Source organism: Ranitomeya imitator, chromosome 2 (genome assembly GCF_032444005.1).
Source record: "Ranitomeya imitator isolate aRanImi1 chromosome 2, aRanImi1.pri, whole genome shotgun sequence".
Taxonomy (NCBI): domain Eukaryota; kingdom Metazoa; phylum Chordata; class Amphibia; order Anura; family Dendrobatidae; genus Ranitomeya; species Ranitomeya imitator.
In genome coordinates, this window is record NC_091283.1 from 169,598,343 (window position 1) to 169,625,729 (window position 27,387).

The following is a 27,387-nucleotide window of genomic DNA, read 5'->3' on the forward strand; positions in this document are numbered from 1 at the left end:
GCGCAGGGATCCGCAGCCGCAGCACCAGGCCATCCTCCCTGTCCATCCTCACATGACAGACTTCACTCCTCCATAGCAGATACCAGCAGCCCCCTTATCTCCCCCCGGTACTGTGTGACCTCTCCCCACCCATCTCCCGCTCCTCCTCTCCCCGCCCGCCTGTCAGTATTACAGCCGCGTCTCCGGGGCTGCAGGCAGGGACTTCTTGCCGTCGCGGAGGCGCACAGGGCGGTGCTGTGTGGAGCCATCTTTGGTCCTTCTCACTGCTGGGCTGCAGCTTTGCTGAGTTGTGCTGGGCACATAGACACCTGCACCATGGATGAGGAGTACGATGTCATCGTGCTGGGCACCGGCCTGACAGTGAGTATGCCGGCGGGCAGGGAGCAGGGGCAGCCCACAGTGCTGCGCCAGCCATTGTCATTGTGCAGGGGCTCTGCCATGCACTGGCATACAGGCTCTTAGCATGTTATTGCATCCCCTGGGCACTACCCTGTGCCCTGCCCTACCCCATAGAGCACATTGCACTAGATGTACCCTATACCATGCATTATGTGTATGGGGGCTCGCGCTGTGCCCGGCGTTTGTGTCGTGCATTTTGCATTTTAGCTTGTAATTAGAGAGATGCGTGCAGATATCTGGGATTTGCATTTCCATGTTTTTGCATTACAACATATGACTGGATGCTGCGTGGCCTGTGCTCTCTCCTTGGTGCTGAACAGGTTAATTTAAACATAAAGCAGGACCCACCCTTTTATTATAGCTCCCCGAAAGGTGGCATCAGGTTGGCATGGAGGGGGGTGAGGATCAGGCTGCGGTGTGCCAGGGTGCAGATTATGGGGGATATCAGGGCTTCGGTTCGGAGGTGGTGCACAAGGCCCGGCCCCTCGCTCTGCGCTCGCCGATCACTGGGATCAGGTTTCTCTGTCAGGGAGGATTTCACATCCTGGAATTCCAGCTGTACACTTCAATTCATGCAGATCTGCCCGACACATTGTAACGCAGCCACATGACTGAGCAGGGCTAGTGAGATCACTACAGAGGCAGGTGTGATAGGGATCACTATGGAGAAGCACAGCGACCTCAAGACACGGCCACCACTATAGAGAATCACAGCGACATAGCCATCACTAGAGAGAATCACAGCAACACGGCCATCACTATAGAGATCCACAGCAATCACAGAGACATGCCCATCGCTATAGAGAATCACATCAGTCACTGAGACATGGCCATCACTATAGAGAATCACATCAATCACAGAGACATGCCCATCACTATAGAGAATCACATCAGTCACTGAGACATGCCCATCACTATAGAGAATCACATCAATCACAGAGACATGCCCATCACTATAGAGAATCACATCAATCACAGAGACATGCCCATCACTATAGAGAATCACATCAATCACAGAGACATGCCCATCACTATAGAGAATCACATCAATCACAGAGACATGCCCATCACTATAGAGAATCACATCAGTCACTGAGACCTGCCCATCACTATAGAGAATCACAGCGACATAGCCATCACTAGAGAGATCCACAGCAATCACAGAGACATGCCCATCACTATAGAGAATCATAGCGACACAGCCATCAATATAGAGAATCACAGCGACATAGCCATCACTAGAGAGATCCACAGCAATCACAGAGACATGCCCATCACTATAGAGAATCACATCAGTCACTGAGACATGCCCATCACTATAGAGAATCACATCAATCACAGAGACATGCCCTTCACTAGAGAATCACAGCAACACGGCCACCACTATAGAGAATCACAGCGACATAGCCATCACAATAGAAAATCACAGCAACACGGCCATCACTAGAGAGATCCACAGCAATGACAGAGACATGCCCATCACTATAGAGAATCACATCAATCACAGAGACATGCCCATCACTAGAGAATCACAGCAACACGGCCATCACTATAGAGAATCACAGCAACACGGACATCACTAGAGAGATCCACAGCAATCACAGAGACATGCCCATCACTATAGAGAATCACATAAATCACTGAGACATGCCCATCACTACAGAGAATCACATCAGTCACTGAGATATGCCCATCACTATAGAGAATCACATCAATCACAGAGACATGCCCATCACTATAGAGAATCACATCAGTCACTGAGACATGCCCATCACTATAGAGAATCACATCAATCACAGAGACATGCCCATCACTATAGAGAATCACATCAGTCACTGAGACATGCCCATCACTATAGAGAATCACATCAATCACAGAGACATGCCCATCACTAGAGAGAATCACAGCAACACGGCCATCACTATAGAGATCCACAGCAATCACAGAGACATGCCCATCGCTATAGAGAATCACATCAGTCACTGAGACATGGCCATCACTATAGAGAATCACATCAATCACAGAGACATGCCCATCACTATAGAGAATCACATCAGTCACTGAGACATGCCCATCACTATAGAGAATCACATCAATCACAGAGACATGCCCATCACTATAGAGAATCACATCAATCACAGAGACATGCCCATCACTATAGAGAATCACATCAATCACAGAGACATGCCCATCACTATAGAGAATCACATCAATCACAGAGACATGCCCATCACTATAGAGAATCACATCAGTCACTGAGACATGCCCATCACTATAGAGAATCACATCAATCACAGAGACATGCCCATCACTAGAGAATCACAGCAACACGGCCACCACTATAGAGAATCACAGCGACATAGCCATCACTATAGAGATCCACAGCAATCACAGAGACATGCCCATCACTATAGAGAATCACATCAATCACTGAGACATGCCCATCACTATAGAGAATCACATCAGTCACTGAGACATGCCCATCACTATAGAGAATCGTAACTACACAGCCATCAATATACAGAATCACAACTCATAGCCATCACTATAGAGAATCACAGCGACACAGCCATCACTATAGAGAAAAATAGCGACATGACCATCACTTTAGAGAGAATCACAGAGACACGGCCATCACTATAGAGAAAAATAGCGACATGGCCATCACTATAGAGAATCACAGCAACACGGCCATCACTAGAGAGATCCACAGCAATAACAGAGACAAGCCCATCACTATAGAGAATCACATCAGTCACTGAGACATGGCCATCACTATAGAGAATCGTAACGACACAGCCATCAATATACAGAATCACAACTCATAGCCATCACTATAGAGAATCACAGGGACACAGCCATCACTATAGAGAAAAATAGCGACATGACCATCACTTTAGAGAGAATCACAGAGACACGGCCATCACTATAGAGAAAAATAGCGACATGGCCATCACTATAGAGAATCACAGCAACACGGCCATCACTAGAGAGATCCACAGCAATAACAGAGACAAGCCCATCACTATAGAGAATCACATCAGTCACTGAGACATGGCCATCACTATAGAGAATCGTAACGACACAGCCATCAATATACAGAATCACAACTCATAGCCATCACTATAGAGAATCACAGCGACACAGCCATCACTATAGAGAAAAATAGCGACATGACCATCACTTTAGAGAGAATCACAGAGACACGGCCATCACTAGAGAAAAATAGCGACATGGCCATCACTATAGAGAATCACAGCAACACGGCCATCACTAGAGAGATCCACAGCAATCACAGAGACATGCCCATCACTATAGAGAATCACATCAATCACTGAGACATGCCCATCAGTATAGAGAATCACATCAGTCACAGAGACATGCCCATCACTATAAAGAATCACATCAATCACTGAGACATGCCCATCACTATAGAGAATCACATCAGTCACTGCGACATGCCCATCACTATAGAGAATCATAGCGACACAGCCATCAATATAGAGAATCACAACTCATAGCCATCACTATAGAGAATCACAGCGACACAGCCATCACTATAGAGAAAAATAGCGACATGAATCACAGCCAACACTATAGAGAATCACAAACACCAGCCATCACTATAGAGAATCACAGGGACATGGCCATCACTTTAGAGAATCACAGAGACACGGCCATCACTATAGAGAATCACAGCGACATGGCCATCACTATAGAAAATCACAGCAACACAACCATCACTATAGAGAATCACAGCCAAAACTATAGAGAATCATAGCAACATGGCCATCACTATAGAGAATCACAGCGACGCAGCCATCACTATAGAGATTCACAGAGATGTGGCCATCACTATAGAAAGTTACAGTGACATAGCCCACACTATAGAGAAACACAGATACATGGCCATCACTATAGAGAATCACAGCTATGCGACCATCACTATAGAGATTCACAGAAACATGGCCATCACTATGGAGAATCACAACGACACAGCCATCACTATAAAAATCACAGAGACACTTCCATCACTATAGAGAATCAGAGAGACACGGTCATCACTATAGAGAATCACAGAGACACAGCCATCATTATAATCACAGACACAGCCAAAACTATAGAGAATCACAGCTATATGGCCATCACTTTAGTGAATCACAACGACACGGTCATCACTAAAGAGAATCACACCTATGCGGCCATCACTGTAGAGATTCAGAGATGCGGCAATCACTATAGAGAAGCACTGTCAACACTATTGAGAATCACAGAGACATAGCCATCACTATGGAGAATCACAACGACACAGCCATCATTATAAACAATTACAAAGACACTGCCATCACTATAGAGAATCACAGCGACACAGTCATCACTATAGAGAATCAGAGAGTCGCGGCCATCACTGGAGAATCACAGTGACAAGACCATCACTATAGAGAATCACAGCTAACACTATAATCACAGAGACACGGCCATCACTATAGAGAATCACAAAGACAAGGCCATCATTATAGAGAATCACAGTGACACAGCCATTGCTATAGAGGGGCCCAGCCAACACTATAGAGAATCACAGTGACACGGCCATCACTATAGAGAATCACAAAGACACTGCCATCACTATAGAGAATCATAGTGACACGGCCATCACTATAGAGAATCACAGTGATGCCACCATCACTATAGAGAATCACAGCGATGTGGCCATCACTATAGAGAATTACAGCGACACAGCCATCACTATAATCACAAAGACACTGCCATCACTGTAAAGAATCACAGTGACACGGCCATCACTATAGAAAATGACAGCCAATACTATAGAGAATCACAGTGACACGGCCATCACTATAGAGAATCACAGACACAGGGCCATCACTTTAGAGAATCACAGACACACCCGTCACTATAGAGAATCACATCAACATGGCTATCACTATAGAGATTCACAGAGATGAAGCCATCACTATAAAGAATCACAGCCAACACTATAGAGAATCACAAACACCAGCCATCACTATAGAGAATCACAGGGACATGGCCATCACTTTAGAGAATCACAGCGACATGGCGATCACTATAGAGAATCACAGCAACACGGCCATCACTATGTAGTATCACAGTAACACAGCCATCACAATAGAGAATCACAGTGACATGGCATGGCAATCTAGAGAAACATAGCGATCACAACAAACAAGTGACATGGCTATCAGTATAGAGAATCAGAGACATGGTAATCATAAAGAATCACAGCAACGTGGCCATCACTATACAGAATCATACAGTAACCTAGTAATCACTAGAGAATCACACAGTAACGTGATCACTATAGAGAATCACACAGTAACCGGACGGTCACTATAGAGAATCACACAGTAACATGGCGATCACTATATAGAATCACACCCTAACATGGTGATCACTACAGAGAATTACACAGTAACATGATGATCATTATAGAGAATCACTGTAACATGTGATTACGATAGTGAATCACACAGTAACATGGTGATCACTATAATCATACAGTAACGTGATCACTAGATAATCACACAGTGACATGTGATCACTATAGAGAATCACACAGTAACGTGATCACTATAGATGATCACACAATAACATGGCGATCACTATAGAGAATCACATAGTAACATGTGATCACTAGAGAATCACACAGTAACATGGTGATCACTATAGAGAGTCACACATTAACATGTGATCACTAGAGAATCACACAGTAACATGGTGATCGCTACAGAGAATCACACAGTTACATGGGGATTACTATAGAGAATCACAAAGTAACATGGTGATCACTATAGAGAATCACATTAACATGGCAATCACTATAGACAATCACACAGTAACATGGTAATCACTGTAGAGAATCACACAGTAACATGGTGATCCTTACAGAGAATCAAACAGTAACATGGTGATCACTATAGAGAATCACACAGTTACTTAGTGATCACTATAGAGAATCACGTAGTAACATGGTGGTCACTATTGAGATTCACAGGAACATGTGATCACTATAGGGGGGCACACAATAACATTGTCATCACTATATAGGATCACACAGTAACGTGATCACTATGGAGAATCACACAGTAACGTGATCACTAGAGAATCACACAGTAACATGGTGTCACTATAGAGACTCACACAGTAACTTGGTATCACTAAAGAGAATCACACAGTAACATGGTGATCACTATAGAGAATGACAGAGTAACATGTGATCACTAGAGAATCACACAGTAACGTGTGATCACTATAGAAAATCACACAGTAGCATGGTGATCACTGTAGAGAATCACAGTAACATGGTGATCACTATCGAGAATTACACAGTTACATGGTGATCATTATAGAGAAGCACACAGTCACGTGGTCATCACTATAGCGGATCACACAGTAACATGTGATCACTATAGAGAATCACACCGTAAAATGGTGATCACTATAGATAATCACACAGTAACATGTGATCACTAGAGAATCACGCAGTAACGTGATCACTATCGAGAATCACACAGTAATATGAATCACACAGTAATATGGTGATCACTGTAGAGAAGCACACAGTCATGTTGTCATCACTATAGATGATCACACAGTAACATGTGATCACTATCGGGAATCACAGTTACATGGTGATCACTATGGAGAATCACACAGTAACACGTGATTACTATCGAGAATCACATATTAACATGGGGATCACTATAGAGAAGCACACAATCATGTGGTCATCAATATAGCGGATCACTATAAAAAATCACACAGTAACATGTGATTACTATAGATGATCACACAGTAACATGGCGATCACTATATAGAATTACACAGTAACATGGTGTCACTATAGAGAATCACACAGTAACATGGTGTCACTATAGAGAATCACACAGTAACATGTGATCACTATAGAGAATTACACAGTAACATGTGATCACTATAGAGAAGTACACAGTAACATGGTGATCACTATAGATAATCACACAGTAACATGTGATCACTAGAGAATCACGCAGTAACGTGATCACTATCGAGAATCACACAGTAATATGAATCACACAGTAATATGGTGATCACTGTAGAGAAGCACACAGTCATGTTGTCATCACTATAGATGATCACACAGTAACACGTGATTACTATCGAGAATCACATATTAACATGGGGATCACTATAGAGAAGCACACAATCATGTGGTCATCAATATAGCGGATCACTATAAAAAATCACACAGTAACATGTGATTACTATAGATGATCACACAGTAACATGGCGATCACTATATAGAATTACACAGTAACATGGTGTCACTATAGAGAATCACACAGTAACATGGTGTCACTATAGAGAATCACACAGTAACATGTGATCACTATAGAGAATTACACAGTAACATGTGATCACTATAGAGAAGTACACAGTAACATGGTGATCACTATAGAGAATCACACAGTAACATGTGATCACTATAGAGAATTACACAGTAACATGGTGTCACTATAGAGAATCACACAGTAACATGTGATCACTATAGAGAATTACACAGTAGCATGGTGTCACTATAGAGAATCACACAGTAACATGGTGTCACTATAGAGAATTACACAGTAACATGTGATCACTATAGAGAATTACACAGTAACATGGTGTCACTATAGAGAATCACACAGTAACATGGTGTCACTATAGAGAATTACACAGTAACATGTGATCACTATAGAGAATTACACAGTAACATGGTGACACTATAGAGAATCACACAGTAACATGGTGTCACTATAGAGAATTACACAGTAACATGTGATAACTATAGAGAATTGCACAGTAACATGGTGTCACTATAGAGAATTACACAGTAACATGGTGTCACTATAGAGAATCACACAGTAACATGGTGATCACTAAGAGAATCACACAGTAACATGGTGTCACTATAGAGAATCACACAGTAACATGGTGTCACTATAGAGAATCACACAGTAACATGTGATCACTATAGAGAATTACACAGTAACATGGTGTCACTATAGAGAATCACACAGTAACATGTGATCACTATAGAGAATTACACAGTAGCATGGTGTCACTATAGAGAATCACACAGTAACATGGTGTCACTATAGAGAATTACACAGTAACATGTGATCACTATAGAGAATTACACAGTAACATGGTGACACTATAGAGAATCACACAGTAACATGGTGTCACTATAGAGAATTACACAGTAACATGTGATAACTATAGAGAATTGCACAGTAACATGGTGTCACTATAGAGAATTACACAGTAACATGGTGTCACTATAGAGAATTACACAGTAACATGGTGTCACTATAGAGAATTACACAGTAACATGTGATAACTATAGAGAATCACACAGTAACATGGTGATCACTATAGAGAATTACACAGTAACATGTGATCACTATAGAGAATTACACAGTAACATGGTGTCACTATAGAGAATCACACAGTAACATGATCACTATAGAGAATCACACAGTAACATGGTGATCACTATAGAGAATTACACAGTAACATGGTGTCACTATAGAGAATCACACAGTAACATGGTGTCACTATAGAGAATCACACAGTAACATGGTGTCACTATAGAGAATCACACAGTAACATGGTGATCACTAAGAGAATCACACAGTAACATGGTGTCACTATAGAGAATCACACAGTAACATGGTGTCACTATAGGGAATCACACAGTAACATGGTGTCATTATAGAGAATCACACAGTAACATGGTGTCACTATAGAGAATCACACAGTAACATGGTGTCACTATAGGGAATCACACAGTAACATGGTGTCACTATAGGGAATCACACAGTAACATGGTGTCATTATAGAGAATCACACAGTAACATGGTGATCACTATAGAGAATCACACAGTAACATGGTGATCACTATAGAGAATCACACAGTAACATGGTGTCACTATAGAGAATCACACAGTAACATGGTGTCACTATAGGGAATCACACAGTAACATGGTGTCATTATAGAGAATCACACAGTAACATGGTGATCACTATAGAGAATCACACAGTAACATGGTGATCACTATAGAGAATCACACAGTAACATGGTGATCACTATAGAGAATCACACAGTAACATGGTGTCACTATAGAGAATCACACAGTAACATGGTGTCACTATAGGGAATCACACAGTAACATGGTGATCACTATAGAGAATCACACAGTAACATGGTGTCACTATAGAGAATCACACAGTAACATGGTGTCACTATAGAGAATCACACAGTACCATGGTGTCACTATAGAGAATCACACAGTAACATGGTGTCACTATAGGGAATCACACAGTAACATGGTGATCACTATAGAGAATCACACAGTAACATGGTGTCACTATAGAGAATCACACAGTAACATGGTGTCACTATAGGGAATCACACAGTACCATGGTGTCACTATAGAGGTGCAGTAACATGGTGTCACTATAGAGAATCACACAGTAACATGGTGTCACTATAGAGAATCACACAGTGACATGGTGTCACTATAGAGAATTACACAGTAACATGATCACTATAGAGAATTACACAGTAACATGGTGTCACTATAGAGAATCACACAATAACATGGTGATCACTATAGAGAATCACACAGTAACATGGTGTCACTATAGGGAATCACACAGTAATACGGTTTTCTGGGCCTGCTGGTGATTGTAGTATCCCAATACAGCTTATCTCAGAAGGGAGGTAAGAACATTTCTAAAACAATCCACAGTGAGGAGATTGGAACAAAACAAAATCCTCTAAACTGCATGCTTGCAAACGCCAGAAGCCTGACAAACAAGATGGAAGAACTAGAAGCAGAAATATCTACAGGTAACTTTGACATAGTGGGAATAACCGAGACATGGTTAGATGAAAGCTATGACTGGGCAGTTAACTTACAGGGTTACAGTCTGTTTAGAAAGGATCGTAAAAATCGGAGAGGAGGAGGGGTTTGTCTCTATGTAAAGTCTTGTCTAAAGTCCACTTTAAGGGAGGATATTAGCGAAGGGAATGAGGATGTCGAGTCCATATGGGTTGAAATTCATGGAGGGAAAAATGGTAACAAAATTCTCATTGGGGTCTGTTACAAACCCCCAAATATAACAGAAAGCATGGAAAGTCTACTTCTAAAGCAGATAGATGAAGCTGCAACCCATAATGAGGTCCTGGTTATGGGGGACTTTAACTACCCGGATATTAACTGGGAAACAGAAACCTGTGAAACCCATAAAGGCAACAGGTTTCTGCTAATAACCAAGAAAAATTATCTTTCACAATTGGTGCAGAATCCAACCAGAGGAGCAGCACTTTTAGACCTAATACTATCTAATAGACCTGACAGAATAACAAATCTGCAGGTGGTTGGGCATTTAGGAAATAGCGACCACAATATTGTGCAGTTTCACCTGTCTTTCACTAGGGGGACTTGTCAGGGAGTCACAAAAACATTGAACTTTAGGAAGGCAAAGTTTGAACAGCTTAGAGATGCCCTTAATCTGGTAGACTGGGACAATATCCTCAGAAATGAGAATACAGATAATAAATGGGAAATGTTTAAGAACATCCTAAATAGGCAGTGTAAGCGGTTTATACCTTGTGGGAATAAAAGGACTAGAAATAGGAAAAACCCAATGTGGCTAAACAAAGAAGTAAGACAGGCAATTAACAGTAAAAAGAAAGCATTTGCACTACTAAAGCAGGATGGCACCATTGAAGCTCTAAAAAACTATAGGGAGAAAAATACTTTATCTAAAAAACTAATTAAAGCTGCCAAAAAGGAAACAGAGAAGCACATTGCTAAGGAGAGTAAAACTAATCCCAAACTGTTCTTCAACTATATCAATAGTAAAAGAATAAAAACTGAAAATGTAGGCCCCTTAAAAAATAGTGAGGAAAGAATGGTTGTAGATGACGAGGAAAAAGCTAACATATTAAACACCTTCTTCTCCACGGTATTCACTGTGGAAAATGAAATGCTAGGTGAAATCCCAAGAAACAATGAAAACCCTATATTAAGGGTCACCAATCTAACCCAAGAAGAGGTGCGAAACCGGCTAAATAAGATTAAAATAGATAAATCTCCGGGTCCGGATGGCATACACCCACGAGTACTAAGAGAACTAAGTAATGTAATAGATAAACCATTATTTCTTATTTTTAGTGACTCTATAGCGACAGGGTCTGTTCCGCAGGACTGGCGCATAGCAAATGTGGTGCCAATATTCAAAAAGGGCTCTAAAAGTGAACCTGGAAATTATAGGCCAGTAAGTCTAAACTCTATTGTTGGTAAAATATTTGAAGGGTTTCTGAGGGATGTTATTCTGGATTATCTCAATGAGAATAACTGTTTAACTCCATATCAGCATGGGTTTATGAGAAATCGCTCCTGTCAAACCAATCTAATCAGTTTTTATGAAGAGGTAAGCTATAGACTGGACCACGGTGAGTCATTGGACGTGGTATATCTCGATTTTTCCAAAGCGTTTGATACCGTGCCGCACAAGAGGTTGCTACACAAAATGAGAATGCTTGGTCTGGGGGAAAATGTGTGTAAATGGGTTAGTAACTGGCTTAGTGATAGAAAGCAGAGGGTGGTTATAAATGGTATAGTCTCTAACTGGGTCGCTGTGACCAGTGGGGTACCGCAGGGGTCAGTATTGGGACCTGTTCTCTTCAACATATTCATTAATGATCTGGTAGAAGGTTTACACAGTAAAATATCGATATTTGCAGATGATACAAAACTATGTAAAGCAGTTAATACAAGAGAAGATAGTATTCTGCTACAGATGGATCTGGATAAGTTGGAAACTTGGGCTGAAAGGTGGCAGATGAGGTTTAACAATGATAAATGTAAGGTTATACACATGGGAAGAGGGAATCAATATCACCATTACACACTGAACGGGAAACCACTGGGTAAATCTGACAGGGAGAAGGACTTGGGGATCCTAGTTAATGATAAACTTACCTGGAGCAGCCAGTGCCAGGCAGCAGCTGCCAAGGCAAACAGGATCATGGGGTGCATTAAAAGAGGTCTGGATACACATGATGAGAGCATTATACTGCCTCTGTACAAATCCCTAGTTAGACCGCACATGGAGTACTGTGTCCAGTTTTGGGCACCGGTGCTCAGGAAGGATATAATGGAACTAGAGAGAGTACAAAGGAGGGCAACAAAATTAATAAAGGGGATGGGAGAACTACAATACCCAGATAGATTAGCGAAATTAGGATTATTTAGTCTAGAAAAAAGACGACTGAGGGGCGATCTAATAACCATGTATAAGTATATAAGGGGACAATACAAATATCTCGCTGAGGATCTGTTTATACCAAGGAAGGTGACGGGCACAAGGGGGCATTCTTTGCGTCTGGAGGAGAGAAGGTTTTTCCACCAACATAGAAGAGGATTCTTTACTGTTAGGGCAGTGAGAATCTGGAATTGCTTGCCTGAGGAGGTGGTGATGGCGAACTCAGTCGAGGGGTTCAAGAGAGGCCTGGATGTCTTCCTGGAGCAGAACAATATTGTATCATACAATTATTAGGTTCTGTAGAAGGACGTAGATCTGGGTATTTATTATGATGGAATATAGGCTGAACTGGATGGACAAATGTCTTTTTTCGGCCTTACTAACTATGTTACTATGTTACTATGTTACTATGTTATCTTCACGTAGATTCTGATATTCCTATGTTCTCCGTCCTTTGTTGTTAAGCAGTAGTAGCGCAGTCATTCATTAGTAAGTCTGATTATTTCCCGTCCAGTTTATTTACTTTCCTTTTCTTCTGTTCTCCTCTTTTCAGGAATGCATTTTGTCCGGGATCATGTCTGTTAACGGAAAGAAAGTTCTACATATGGACAGGAACCCATACTATGGCGGAGAGAGTTCCTCCATCACCCCCCTGGAAGAGGTACAGGCCTGCTGCCGTGTCATAGTGCACACGATCACCATAGTGCACATCATCTGTCCTTGCTCGTCTTATATATGTGCCTCCTAGTGACTATGCTGTTATCACAGGAAAGATAAATATCTTGGTGCCGTGTTAGCCAGTGGATAGAAAAATATTTAGAATTGAGAGTCCTCAGTGGTTGATACCTTTTAATGGCTAACTGAAAAGATGGTAACAAATTGCAAGCTTTCGAGACTACACAGGTCTCTTCATCAGGCATCGTCTGTGTCTGATGAAGGGACCTGTGTAGTCTGGAAAGCTTGCAATTTGTTACCATCTTTTCAGTTAGCCATTAAAAGGTATCAGCCACTGAGGACTCTCAATTCTAAATATTTTTCTATGCTGTTATCAGTGATTTATCTCATTAAAGGGGTTGTGCACCTCAACATTTTTTTTTAAACAGAGCAATCCTCAGCCGGTACTCTCCCAATCTCCTGACATGCAGAGAGAAGTTGCTCAGTGACCCTTCTCAGCCAGTGATTGACTGCAGCTGGTCACATGTTCCTTTGCCAGCATGCCACTGTGAGAGTAAGGCTACTTTCACACTTGCGTTTTTTTGAATCCGTCGCTTTTTGAGAATGCAGGATCCTGCAAAAATTGCAGGATCCTGCATTTTCCCATAGACTTGTATTAGCGACGGATTGTGACGGATGGCCATCCGTCACGTCCGTCATGCACTGGATGCATCGGTAATTGGCGGACCGTCGGCACGAAAAAACGTTCAATGTAACATTTTTTCGTACGTCGCGTCCGCCATTTTCTACCGCGCATGCGCGGCCGGAACTTCGCCCCCTCCTCCCCGGACTTTAGAATGGGCAGTGGATGTGTCGAATAACTGCATCCTATGCCCACGTCGTACATAATTTTCACAATGTGCGTCGGTACGTCGGGCTGACGCATTGCGACGGCCCCGTATTGACGCAAGTGTGAAAGAAGCCTAAGAGAGAGGCAGGGAACTGGTGAGTGACAGAAGTGGAGTAATCTGGGTATTGGTGAGGTGACTTTTCCCTTTTTTCCCATTTAAGCCATTTTAAAGAAATATTCAGTCGAAAGCAGCAATCCCTTTTAGTAATATAGATAACTCATTGTTTCTCTGCCATTTTGCGCAGTTTCTTCCTTACTAAGATCTTCGTGTTGTATCTTTAGCTCTATAAAAGGTTTGAAATTCCTGATGGTCCCGCTGAGAGCATGGGAAGGGGCCGTGACTGGAACGTGGATCTCATCCCCAAATTCCTTATGGCTAATGGTGAGTCTTTACACGTAACACATGGCGTAGGGTCGCAAGGATGCATCGAAACATCGCCGCTCCAGCACAAACTTGCAAATTTTGCTGCTGATTGCACTGCAGTTTCACTGTTGGTTTCCACATTTACGTTAATTTTCTATGGATTTGTAATGTGGAATCAATGCTGCAGATCCTCATGTCTCTGCTCCCATTAAGGGGTCCTAATTATACCTTCATGTCCCTTGGTGCACTCCCTATGATGGAACAGATAAACAGAATTAATAGTGCACCGCCACCCATGTATCGGTGGGGCGCTGTCCTATAAAGAAGCCTCCGTGTCTTTCTCATCATTTCTAGTCTACCCTTTGTCTTGACCTTTGTATTGGAAGGTCGGACCTCTTCACCCTCGGGCTTCCACACCCACATGGCAGCACTGGCAACATCTAGAAGGTTGCCCATGTAATCCTGACCTCAGGTTATAAAACATGGTGTGAAATTTGGAGGGATGAATGCAGATTGTAACATTTGCCCATTAAAAACAGGATGTGGAATTGTAGGACACGAAGAGGAAATCCCCGGATTGCAGCTGTGTGTATCCGCTCCCACGTTAGAGCTCATCTATGAAGATTAGGCTTTACTTCTTCCCTACACACACATGCCCACATAGAGGGAGTTCTGACAATTAGGTGCCCGTCTACTGTGATGCTGCTTATCTCCTAAAGAAATACATACAAACGGTGACAGATCCCACTGATACTAAGGTACGACCAGCTTAAAGGGTTCTCTCTCTTCGCCTATTCTGACATTGGCAAGGCAGGCATGACTCTTTACGCAAGATGACAGGTTTGACTAAAGAGTGAGCTACTGAACTACCCCTTTAAACGGCATCTGTCGTCAAGCTTCACCGTTGTTAAACAGATGCTAACACATTATATCCTTCCTAATTAAGTTTCTAATGATCCGCTCCGTGCACCCCTGCAGACCTCTATCTTTGTTCACTGGTTTCCTGCGTGTTACTCAGCTCCGTGTGGTCCTACGGGAGTGCATGGACCAATCTTGTGCCTGCTGGGAGCTCACTGCAGGCGCTGAAGTTAGTCTGAAAAACCCCATCAATTGGAGTTGTCATAGGGAAAGCACTGAGTAGTCTGCTCCTTATTTAGTATAGTGTGCTCCCCCGCCTATATGGCGGTCATGTCCTCAACATGGCCGCTAATGTAGGTGCTAACCCATCCATGGCACTATTAAATAGCACTGCAGGAAGCAGTGAAAAGTGTGGGCCACTGATAGACAAGTCTGGGCACCGAACCTCTAATATTATGAAAGCATGTAGCTTTTTTTGTTTTCAGCATTATTATTGTGATGGCCATTTTTCTTTTTTTTTATTGTGTCTATATCTATAGCAGCTAGGAGTATTGTGCTCTGCGTCCAGCTGCTTCCTGCGTCTACACCAGCCGGAGAAAGCAGCATCCTCTCTCAGTCCCCTAATCATATGCAGAGGAAAAGAGCAAATAAACATGGAAGAGTTCTCAGAGAAGAATAGTGATCCTGGAAATTCATAGAAATAATAGAATAACTATGGCCTCCAGACTTCATCATAGCGCCCTTCACTCACGTTACACAGACAGGCCCAATACATTGCACTATACAGAAGCCCCTTGGGGGAATGGGGCAGTATAATGCCCAGCGTGACCACTACTTCCATGTACAATGAGGGGTGTGTGGTCAGGCATGGGCATTACTGCTCCTTTTCCACAGGAAACTTTCTAACCCTGATTGGTGGGGGACCTGGTGATTGGACCCCAATGATTATACCCTTATCCCGAGAATGGGTGATAAATGTTGTGTATGGGACAGGTACTTTAAGGGTTAAAGAGCATGAGGTTGTCACTCAGTATTGTTAAAGTTAGGCTGTTTTCACATGTCAGGAAAACACAGTCCTTTCTCGCCGGGATTCCTGACCTGAACTAACTGCCCACACCATATTTCTCAGACATGTCACCACATAATCCGATAATCACAAATGCTCACTACTACCCAGCTTTCCCACATATTGATAGAACTAATGACCATTGCAAAAGCAAAGCAAACCTGTCAGCCAACACCTCCCCGCCCTCGTCCTTTATATGTGGTCTTGTTTGCTCACAGTAATATGTCAATATTACAGAACAGGTGTAACATGTACCGAACAGGTGGAGTGGCGCTTGTTGCAGCCATGAAAGAAACTAATAAAATATATACAATATCTGTGTGACAACAAAAGCACTCACTCACAGTAGGACTTCTTCTAACTTTTGCACAATTTCTTTCAGTAAGACGGGCGACCTGATAATATCCTGAGCGACAGGACATCCGGCTGCTGAATGCTAGGAATTGTGGCCATAATAACCCTTTTCTGCCTCTCCTCTTTTGCAGGCCAGCTGGTGAAGATGCTGCTGTACACCGAGGTCACTCGCTACCTGGACTTCAAAGTGGTAGAAGGAAGTTTTGTGTACAAAGGAGGAAAGATATACAAAGTCCCCTCAACCGAAACTGAGGCCCTGGCCTCCAGTGAGTACACATCAGCAAGCATAGCCTAAAGGTGTCCATACACATTAAGGCCGGTTTCACACGTCAGTGGCTCCGGTACGTGAGGTGACAGTTTCCTCACGTACCGAAGCCACTGACACACGTAGATACATAAAAATCAATGCATCTGTTCAGATGTCATTGATTTTTTGCGGACCGTGTCTCCGTGTGCCAAACACGGAGACATGTCAGTGTTCGTGGGAGCGCACGTATTACACGGACCCATTAAAGTCAGTGGGTCCGTGTAAAGCACGTGCCGCACACGGACGTTGTCCGTGTGCAGTCCGTGTGCCGTGCAGGAGACAGCGCTACATAAGCGCTGTCCCCCCCACTGGTGCAGAAGCCGCGATTCATATATTCCCTGCAGCAGCGTTTGCTGCAGAGAAGATATGAATAAGTGTGTTTAAAATAAAAATCTATGTGCCCCCCACCCTCCCACCCCTGTGCGTTCCCCCCGCTGTTCTGAAAATACTCACCTGACTTGCTCCCTCGCCGGCGCTGCTTCCTCTCCTGGCCGCATCTTCTCCTGTATGCGGTCACGTGGGGCCGCCGATTACAATCATGAATATGCGGCTGCACCTCCCAAAGGGGTGGAGCCGCATATTCATTACTGTAAATGAGCGGCCCCACGTGACCGCTCATACAGTACAAGGTGCGTCCAGGACAGGACGCTGCGAGGGATCCGGAAGCTAGGTGAGTATTTTAATCACAGCAGGGGGGGCGCACAGGGGGTGGGAGGGCGTTGGGGACCTGGATATTGATTTTACACACTAATATTCATATCTTCTCTACAGCCAACGCTGCTGCAGGGAAGATATGAATGGGGCTTCATCACGATGCCGGGGACAGCGCTAAACTTTAGCGCTGTCTCCGGCACGGTGCGTGTGGTACCCAGTGGGCACACGTGTGCCGCACGTGTGCCACACTGATGTGCCACAGAAACGCACCGGCACACGGAAAATTCCGGTACCGATTTTTCCGGTACAAGAAATATCTGGATGTGTGAGACTGCCCTAAAGCAATGTGAACCTGTCAGCGGAAGTGGACAACTACCAAATGTGTATGGGGGGGGCCTAAAGAATTACCATCTGCTAGGAGAATAACTCCATACAGCCAACCAATTCCAGCCCTGTGCTGATGAGGGCCTAAAGCCCAAGACACGTGTCCACAGGTAGGAATTGGTTGGCTGTGTAAATTTAGAAACTAATCCGCAGCATTGCACGCTTGGCGGTTCCAAGCGCTGTGGATTAGACAGGGGTGGAAAGAGATGATTTGCATAGCTCCGCCTACTGCAAAGGATTCTGGGTAAACCTGCTATTCTTTGTACTATGCTGCTTGCAAGTACTTTCCGTTTCAGGAAAGCATCCACTACGTATTTCCTTTAAGTAGAGGGCTTTTCGGTCTCTTTCGTCCCGCTACATTTAGCCCAACTTGGGTCTCTCCCTAAGGTGGCTAGCATATATGTATCGCTTGCTCACCGAGCCCCACTCCATACAGCCAACCAATTCCAGCCCTGTGCTGATGAGGGCCTAAAGCCCGAAACACGTGTCCACAGGTAGGAATTGGTTGGCTGTGTAAATTTAGAAACTAATCCGCAGCATTGCACGCTTGGCGGTTCCAAGCGCTGTGGATTAGACAGGGGTGGAAAGAGATGATTTGCATAGCTCCGCCTACTGCAAAGGATTCTGGGTAAACCTGCTATTCTTTGTACTATGCTGCTTGCAAGTACTTTCCGTTTCAGGAAAGCATCCACTACGTATTTCCTTTAAGTAGAGGGCTTTTCGGTCTCTTTCGTCCCGCTACATTTAGCCCAACTTGGGTCTCTCCCTAAGGTGGCTAGCATATATGTATCGCTTGCTCACCGAGCCCCACTCCATACAGCCAACCAATTCCAGCCCTGTGCTGATGAGGGCCTAAAGCCCGAAACACGTGTCCACAGGTAGGAATTGGTTGGCTGTGTAAATTTAGAAACTAATCCGCAGCATTGCACGCTTGGCGGTTCCAAGCGCTGTGGATTAGACAGGGGTGGAAAGAGATGATTTGCATAGCTCCGCCTACTGCAAAGGATTCTGGGTAAACCTGCTATTCTTTGTACTATGCTGCTTGCAAGTACTTTCCGTTTCAGGAAAGCATCCACTATACATTTGGCATCTGAAATTTCAGGATTCTTTTGTTCTTAGGACAGATATTATGCTTCTAGAGTTGTCTGGAGGTCACTTAGTTCCCTTTCCCTGTTGAAAACACATGGATGCTCATTCGATCTGCTTACATATGTACATATGGCCTGAGAATGTCAATCAGGTTTTATATGCTGTTTTTTTAGATTTTATCTTCAGTCTCCTTTTTGCAGATCTCATGGGGATGTTTGAGAAACGCCGTTTCCGCAAGTTTTTGGTCTTTGTAGCCAACTTTGATGAGAACGACTCCAAGACATTCGAAGGGGTGGATCCCAAAAGCACCACCATGCGAGATGTGTACAAGAAATTCGACTTAGGGCAGGATGTCATCGATTTCACAGGCCATGCCTTGGCGCTTTATAGAACTGACGAGTGAGTATTTGCCACTTCTGATATAAAGTAGCCTTACATTTTGCACCTGGTGATTCTGTGACTTTGCCAGGTTTGGTGAATTTATGGGAAAGGTGCAATAGGTGTTCCATCAAGATAACTAACACAAGGCCTGCAGAAGATGATATGGACCCACAAGATGTAACAGACTTTTTATAAGTCTAAATCAAAGTCAGAGGGATTGTGAGCTCTTCAAGCAAGTTATTGTGAAAAAATACAGAAATAGTGAACACCCTTGCGCAGCTCAAAAACCAACTAGATCTCATTGCTCAGGTCCAGAGAAATCCCAGAGTCCCTTAGAAATCCAGGGTACCTAGGACACCCACTAGTTTAGCTTTAGGCTTCTGGCATGTTCCCTGATGTAAAGGGGACAGATTCACTATAAGACCCCGGCCTGGAATAGGCAGGCTATAAGGTTGTGGTCTCCTTTCAGCTGGTCATGGTTTGGTTTCAGTAGCCACTATGCTGCTTTATCTTTTATAGGTATTTGGATCAGCCATGTCTGGAAACCATCAATCGAATCAAGCTGTACAGCGAGTCCCTGGCAAGATACGGAAAAAGCCCCTATCTGTACCCTCTGTATGGACTGGGCGAGCTGCCACAAGGATTTGCCAGGTGGGGAACCCCTATATCTTCTTAAGGAGTGACCCTAAGTAAGAGATATATAGGGGCAGACAAACAGTCGTGATGTAAGATAGACTACTTCTGTAGTCATGTTTCTACGGGTTCTTTCATTATACAGGTGTCTTGTGTAAGTGAATGAAGCTAATGCTGCTCCTTCTTCCTCCTCCACCCTTTGCAGGCTCAGCGCTATCTACGGTGGGACCTACATGTTAAACAAGAGCGTGGATGAGATTGTAGTGGAGAAAGGGAAAGTAGTTGGAGTAAAATCAGAGGGAGAGGTAAGTTCTCCGGGAATGATTACAGTGGATCATCTGAAAGGAGTATGGGCAAAGGATCAGTCAGTGAGTTCTTTCCTATCTTGTAAGCTCCGAAACATCATCTCAGTGACTGGAGAGCTGTGTCTGTAGGATTCCCGAGCAGTAACCTGTTGGTTTAGTGGCTTTTAGGCTATGTGCACACGTATTCTGGTCCACTGCGGATTTTTCTGCAGCGGATTTGATAAATCTGCAAGGCAAAAACTCTGCACTTTTGCTGCCGATTTATTGCGGATTTACCGCGTTTTTCTGCGGTTTTCACTGCGGTTTTACAACTGCGGTTTTCCATAGGAGCAGCTGTAAAACCGCTGCGGAATCAGCAGAAAGAAGTGACATGCTGCGGAATGTAAACCGCTGCGTTTCCGCGCAGTTGTTTCCGCAGCATGTGCACAGCGTTTTTTTTCCCCCCATAAGTTTACATTGTGATGTAAACTCATGGGAAACTGCTGCGGACCCGCTGCACAGCGTTTTCCGCATCGTGTGCACATACCCTTACTGTCATCCTGGGCTTCAATGTAATCATGAGAATTCATGGTGCTAATGTGTATGTTATTCCTGTCTTTGCACTGGTGTCCAATGGTTACCCAAATTCTTTCCAAACCCTAAAATAAACTCACACACAAAAGTGTCAGTATAATAATAAGGTTCTGCTTTTTTCATTCATCCCTTTCCTGTTCTGTTCCTTATTCAGGTGGCACGTTGCAAGCAGCTGATCTGTGACCCCAGCTATGTTTCTGACCGAGTGCGTAAGGCTGGTCAGGTGATCCGCGTCATCTGCATCCTCAGCCATCCCATCAAGAACACCAATGATGCCAACTCTTGCCAAATTATCATTCCACAGAACCAGGTCAATAGAAAATCAGGTGAGATGGAATTGACATAAATAAGAATGATGTAGAGATATTATGTATCACCGTGGTAGCTGACTGGTGCATGTCCATAGGATTCTGAGTACAAAAAGAATTGTGAATATTTGATGATTTAAACCCTGTGTATCTCCCCCTGTATAGATATCTATGTCTGCATGATTTCATATGCACACAACGTGGCTGCACAAGGCAAGTACATTGCTATCGTCAGCACTACAGTGGAGACAACTGAGCCTGAGAAGGAGATTGAGCCGGCACTGGAGCTCTTGGAGCCTATAGACCAAAAGTAAGGAGAGCACAACAAACTTTATGTTTATAGGAGTGCTAAAGGACATAAATATAGAAACATCTGTTCTTTTTTAGAGTTTTAGGTTGCATATTGTGCACCTAAAATGGGTGCAAAGGAGGTAAATGCTTCCTAAACTCAACCACAATCATAATCAGTAGATTCTGGCCCCCTGAATAGTTTAGGCTGATCAAAACTTATATAGAAAACGCATGAAGGAGTACATGTCACACATCCATATGTGCTGCTGTAGCTCATAAATTTATGTTTACAATGCAATTTACCCACAAATGCTATTTCTCATTTCAGGTTTGTCGCTATCAGTGATCTGTTTGAACCAACTGAAGATGGCTCAGAAAGTCAGGTAAGTGTCTCCTATTGAGGCCGGGATCACACATGCGAGAAACACGTCCGAGTCTCGTATGTGAAATCCCTTCTCCAGAGTGGAGCGTGCGGCTCCATGTGATCCCGGCCTAAGACAGACTAAGGCCTCATTCAGACGTCCATTTTTTTCATGCAAAAGATAAAAAATAGGACATTTTTCATTACTTTGCTGCATCTGATTTCTGGCCCATGTCCCTTTTTACCATTAGTGCAGCATACCTTTTTGTCAACATTGTTAAAAAGAAAAAAACTTCCAAGCTTCTACCCATTAAAAAGGAATACAAGGAAAGCACTAGGATGACACTCAGATAGCATCCATGTGCTTTCTGTTTTTTTCACTAGCCCATTGATCTAAATGGGCGAGTTTGATCCATGACCCAGATCAAAAACTGACATGCTACTTCTTTTTTTTTGTGTGGGCAGCCACTGTGGAACAATGCACAGACATGTGAACAGCCCCATAGACTCTGTGAAAAAATATAATAAAGGAGAGCGCATGGACGTGAGACTTGAATGAAGCCTAAGGCTAAGTTCAGCTGGTCATTCACAGGAACATTTTTGCTAAAAAATAAAACGCATCATGTGGCCCACCCACGCAGGGTATTTTGTGTTGCACTGGGAGATGTGGACACTCTTCTGTCTTACATCATCAGCTTTTTGTCCTTTCTATAACAGGTGTTCTGCTCACGTTCCTACGACGCCACCACACATTTCGAGACCACGTGCAACGACATCAAAGACATCTACAAGAGAATGACTGGAACAGACTTTGATTTCGAGAACATGAAGCGCAAGCAGAATGACGTTTACGGAGAAGAAGACCAGTGAACATGGGGAGGGGGTTGTCGGAGCGGGGGGGTGGGGTGGGCTAGCAGTAAGGTAAAACTGATAAAACAACTTGGGTTTTATGGAAGCAGGGGCAGTCGCAAGGTTTAGACGAGCATGTCGGGGGGAATCATGGCTTGTGATAACACTGGAAATGGAGGAGGCATAGCAAGGGGAAGGATGTGAGAACAAATAGATAAAGCTTCCATTTTCCCTTTTTCAATCCTCATGATTCCACGTTAACTTTTTAAGTCTCGGGCTGACACTATGGTGGAGCGTCAACCTGCCGCGATGTCCCGTTTCTCAGATACGGTTACATAGTCCCTGTTGAAATGTTTACATTGCCAGTGCATTTTCACATTCCCTCACAACCCGGGGTAAAATGTTTAATCATTTGCTGGTCCCACAGGTCAATTGTTCATGTCAGAGTCGGCCATAGTGGTGGACATGGGCTTGCATTTCACTTGCTTACATTCCCTATATTGGCAGGGCTCCGTTGAGAAGCTGTAGGCGTATTACATCATAGGTTATTATGTATACAGATATCATATGACTAAATTCTCAGGATAGAAAATTTCATGTAAAAGAATTCCAGTAGCGAAAACTGGAAATCAGCTCCTTCCAATGACCCGTTTTTTCGGGAGGACTTCTTAATATGAAGACTGAAGAGGTGGACTAAGCAGCGTGCCTTCAGGAGAGACTCCTACAGAACATTAGTAGAGTAGGTAACACATAGAGCGCCTTTACCCGGCCAGGCCTTTCAGCAAAATTAGTGTTTGCCCGTTCGCAGTCGCACGTTCCAGAGCCCATGTTGTTGCCTTCCTTTCAAGCCGCTAGAGCGATGGCTAGCCGCTCCATATTCCACACATCCAGTGACACCAGATTCCTTATCACATCCATAATCCGGCGCCATTCCTCCAAAGCCTCGTTGGCCTCCATCTCAAGTGTTTCTCTAACAAGTGGCTTAAAAAGTTACCCTAAATTTATTATCTTCCTAATTTATTTAAGTTATTAGTGAACGGGTCACGAGCCCATGTGGGAAATACACTAACAGAAAAAATAAAAATCACCTTTTAGGCTCCTAGCTCTTAACAGCCAATCGTAGCGCAGCTATGGGTTGCTATGATTGTCCTTTGACTTTGCCCATAGCAACCAAACACTACATTCTAATAGGTCGCTATGGACACAAGGGGCAAGTTGTGTCTGCTGTCGTGTAAAGGAAAGGTGCACTAACATTTCTGGCATTTTATTGTGTTGGGAAAGGACAACTATAAGCCCACAGTACACAAAACACATCACTACGATATCCAAGGAGACCATGATTGTGACGTTTGTTTTGTGTATTTCCTGTTATTAGTGAGGGCAATGCAGAGAGTAATCCATTCCAACCGCGGGATATTTCCTTTTAGATTAACAAGATCAGATCCATCTTTCTGACAACCATATCAACCAGTCCAGCTTGAAACATCACTTTGATTACTATGGGCTTTGGTTCCTTTGGGTGATGGCTGCTATGGGCTCTAGTTGCATTATATTCAGATTGCTTTAGCCTCCAGTTGCTTTAATTGCTATGGACTGGTTGCTATAGGCTCTGGTTGATATAAACTTGAGTTGCTATGGGCTCTGGTAGCTATGGACTTAAGTTGCTATGGGCTTTGGTTGCTATAGACTTGAGTTGCTATGGGCTCTGGTAACTATGGACTTGAGCTGCTATGGGCTCCGGTGACTATGGACTTGAGTTGCTATGGGCTCTGGTAGCTATGGACTTGAGTTAATATGGGCTTTGGTTGCTATGGACTTGAGCTGCTATGGGCTCCGGTGACTATGGACTTGAGTTGCTATGGGCTCTGGATGCTATAGACTTGAGTTGCTATGGGCTTTGGTTGCTATGGACTTAAGTTCCTATGAGCTCTGGTAGCTATGGCTTGAGTTGCTATGGGCTTTGGTTGCTATGGACATAAGTTATTATGAGCTCTGATAGCTATGGACTTGAGTTGCTATGGGCTCCGGTAGCTATGGACTTGAGTTGCTATGGGCTCTGGTAACTATGGACTTGAGTTGCTTTGGGCTCTGATTGCTATGGACTTCAGTTGCTATGGTCTCTGGTTGCTATGGACCTGAGTTACTATGGGCTCCAGTAGCTGTGGACTTGAGTTGCTATGGGCTCTGGTTGCTATGGACTTGGATAGCTATGGGCTCTGCTAGCTATGAGCTCTGATTGCTATGGACTATGGTTGCTATGGATTCTGGTTGCTAAGGTCTTTGATTTCTATGGGCTTTGGCTGCTTTTCTTGTCTGGGCCAGTTTGTATTTTTGGGCTCTATGAGATGTATACTGTATTGGTCATCCTAAAGTAAAGATCTGGACTCAACGGTGTAGGGGGTTTCTTGCATATGTCCCACCCTTATGTCATAACGCTAAGGTGTAGCCATATTTGCAATCATCATAAAGAATTGGCTACTGATAATCATTTACAGAAAAACTTGGGTCTGGAAAACACAAGTAAAGGCCACATTCACTCTATCAGTATTTTACCTCAGTATGTGTAAGCTGAAATCAGGAGAGGAACAATCAGAGGAAAAGTATAATAGAAACATATGCACCACTTCTGTATTTAGCACCCACTCCTGGTTTTGGCTACAAATACTGATGTAAAATACTGACCAAATACTGCTAGTATGTGAACGTGGCTAAACATTGAGATAGAGCCTTTGTTGTGTGCGGACCTCCTCATTTGTGGTGGTGGTGGTCATCACTGACCACTAACCTGATTCATCAGCTAAGCTATGTCAACTATATTGTGTTCTCTGTGGACGTTGCATCTTGTCCCTTTTCGGTGTAGAGTACACACCTTGTCTCCTGTGGTGGTCACGGTACAATATGGTTCTCCTCCCAATACATTATGGATCTTGTGTCTAGAGACAGCTACTCTACATATGGATCCTTAAGATGCTCAGCCCCCTATATCATAGCTCCTCTGGTGTAAGGGTCATGTTCTGTGATGGCCACCATTAGGTGTCGGGGTGCTTTTCTCTGGTGGCCACCATTAGATATAATGATCCTGTTTTGTGATTACCACCATTGGGAATAAGGGTCTTTTTCTGTGGTGGGCATTAAGTGTCAGAGAACTATTCTGTTGTGGCCACGATTAGGTGTCAGGGCATTGTTCTGTGGATAGAAGGATCATGTTCTGTGATTGTCGCTACACTATCAGGTATAAGGGTCCTGTTCTGTGGTGTCCACGATTGTAAGGGTCCCGTTGTATGGTGGCCAACATTAGGTGACAGGGTCCTGTTCTGTAGTGGCCACCATTAAATGTAAGGGTCCTGCTTCTTCCGGATGTGGCTTACTCCACTGCTGTCTGTACAATTTCATTTGAGCCTTTGGTTCTCTTCTAAAACTCTATTTATCGGCTTCTTTGCATTGTCCGCCCCCTTCCCCCTTACTATAAAATACAGATCTTCTTACTAGTAGATATTATTAATTAACTGTGTTTGACATAAACAATATCAATTAAAATGTTGTGGAAATTCTGGGTCCTGTGGTCTTTGTGTATAAAACTGATGACTACTGGTGGCCATAGAGGTGGATTGAGAGGAGCAGTCAGTGGATTCCCTATTCCAAAATCATATGTTTCTTTCATCTCTCCTGCTGAGCTTCTTTAGTGAACTGCTAGGCTGTCCACTCCAGGACACAAGTTTCTGTGCACACCAGGTTTGGGTTAGGGCTCGCTCACACTGGCGTATAATACAGAGAAGTGCAATGTGAAAAAAACATTGTATTGCACTCTGACCAGTGTTATGAAATGAGTCAGTGCTCATCTGCGAGTTTTTCCTCCGCTCTAATGGGATTGAGAAAAAAAAATGCAGCATGCTGTGATTGGATGCAAGAATGCAAGTCAATGGGTGCGAGAAAAAAATCGTACAGCACAAGGACCATGCATGTGCAGCCCCATTTTTATGCACACATCCCAAATGCCAAGTACAGTAAGGCTAGGTTCACATTAGCGTTTCTGAGCGCAGCGTGTTATCTGCATGTTCAAACACATCCCAAAACGCATGTTTATGGAGCTTTTTTATCTGCATCAGCTTATGCATGACAGGCAAAAAAACGCTGTGTGTGCATGCGTTTGTATGGGTTTTTACCTGCGTTTGTGTTGTTTATGCGCATGCGTTCGATATTTCCAGGAGGGCTTGTCTCAATGGATGTCTCAAAACAGTTCCTGGACATGCGCAGTTCGAAGTACGCAAGCGCATTGAACGCATGCGTATGCATGTCCTTGCGTACGCATGC

General features: G+C 43.6%; 1 protein-coding gene across 1 annotated transcript; it reads left to right on the plus strand.

Annotated features, from left to right (window-relative positions):
* GDI1 (GDP dissociation inhibitor 1) lies at nucleotides 1-26,627 on the plus strand. Its single transcript, XM_069747927.1, has 11 exons — nucleotides 1-360; nucleotides 13,289-13,396; nucleotides 14,582-14,681; nucleotides 17,073-17,207; nucleotides 19,576-19,774; nucleotides 20,276-20,407; nucleotides 20,595-20,694; nucleotides 21,422-21,593; nucleotides 21,741-21,885; nucleotides 22,195-22,249; nucleotides 22,945-26,627. Exons 1-11 carry the CDS (start codon nucleotides 316-318, stop codon nucleotides 23,095-23,097), a joined length of 1,344 nt encoding a protein of 447 aa, XP_069604028.1. The 5' UTR covers nucleotides 1-315; the 3' UTR covers nucleotides 23,098-26,627.
* Nucleotides 26,628-27,387: the final 760 nt, after the last annotated feature.

Excerpts from the sequence above, each read along its gene's own strand:
- GDI1 (XM_069747927.1), top strand. The coding sequence starts at position 316 with ATGGATGAGGAGTACGATGTCATCGTGCTGGGCACCGGCCTGACA. Across the intron at positions 17,208-19,575 it reads AACTGAGGCCCTGGCCTCCA|ATCTCATGGGGATGTTTGAG; the intron begins GTGAGTACACAT and ends TCCTTTTTGCAG. Across the intron at positions 20,695-21,421 it reads GAGTAAAATCAGAGGGAGAG|GTGGCACGTTGCAAGCAGCT; the intron begins GTAAGTTCTCCG and ends TTCCTTATTCAG.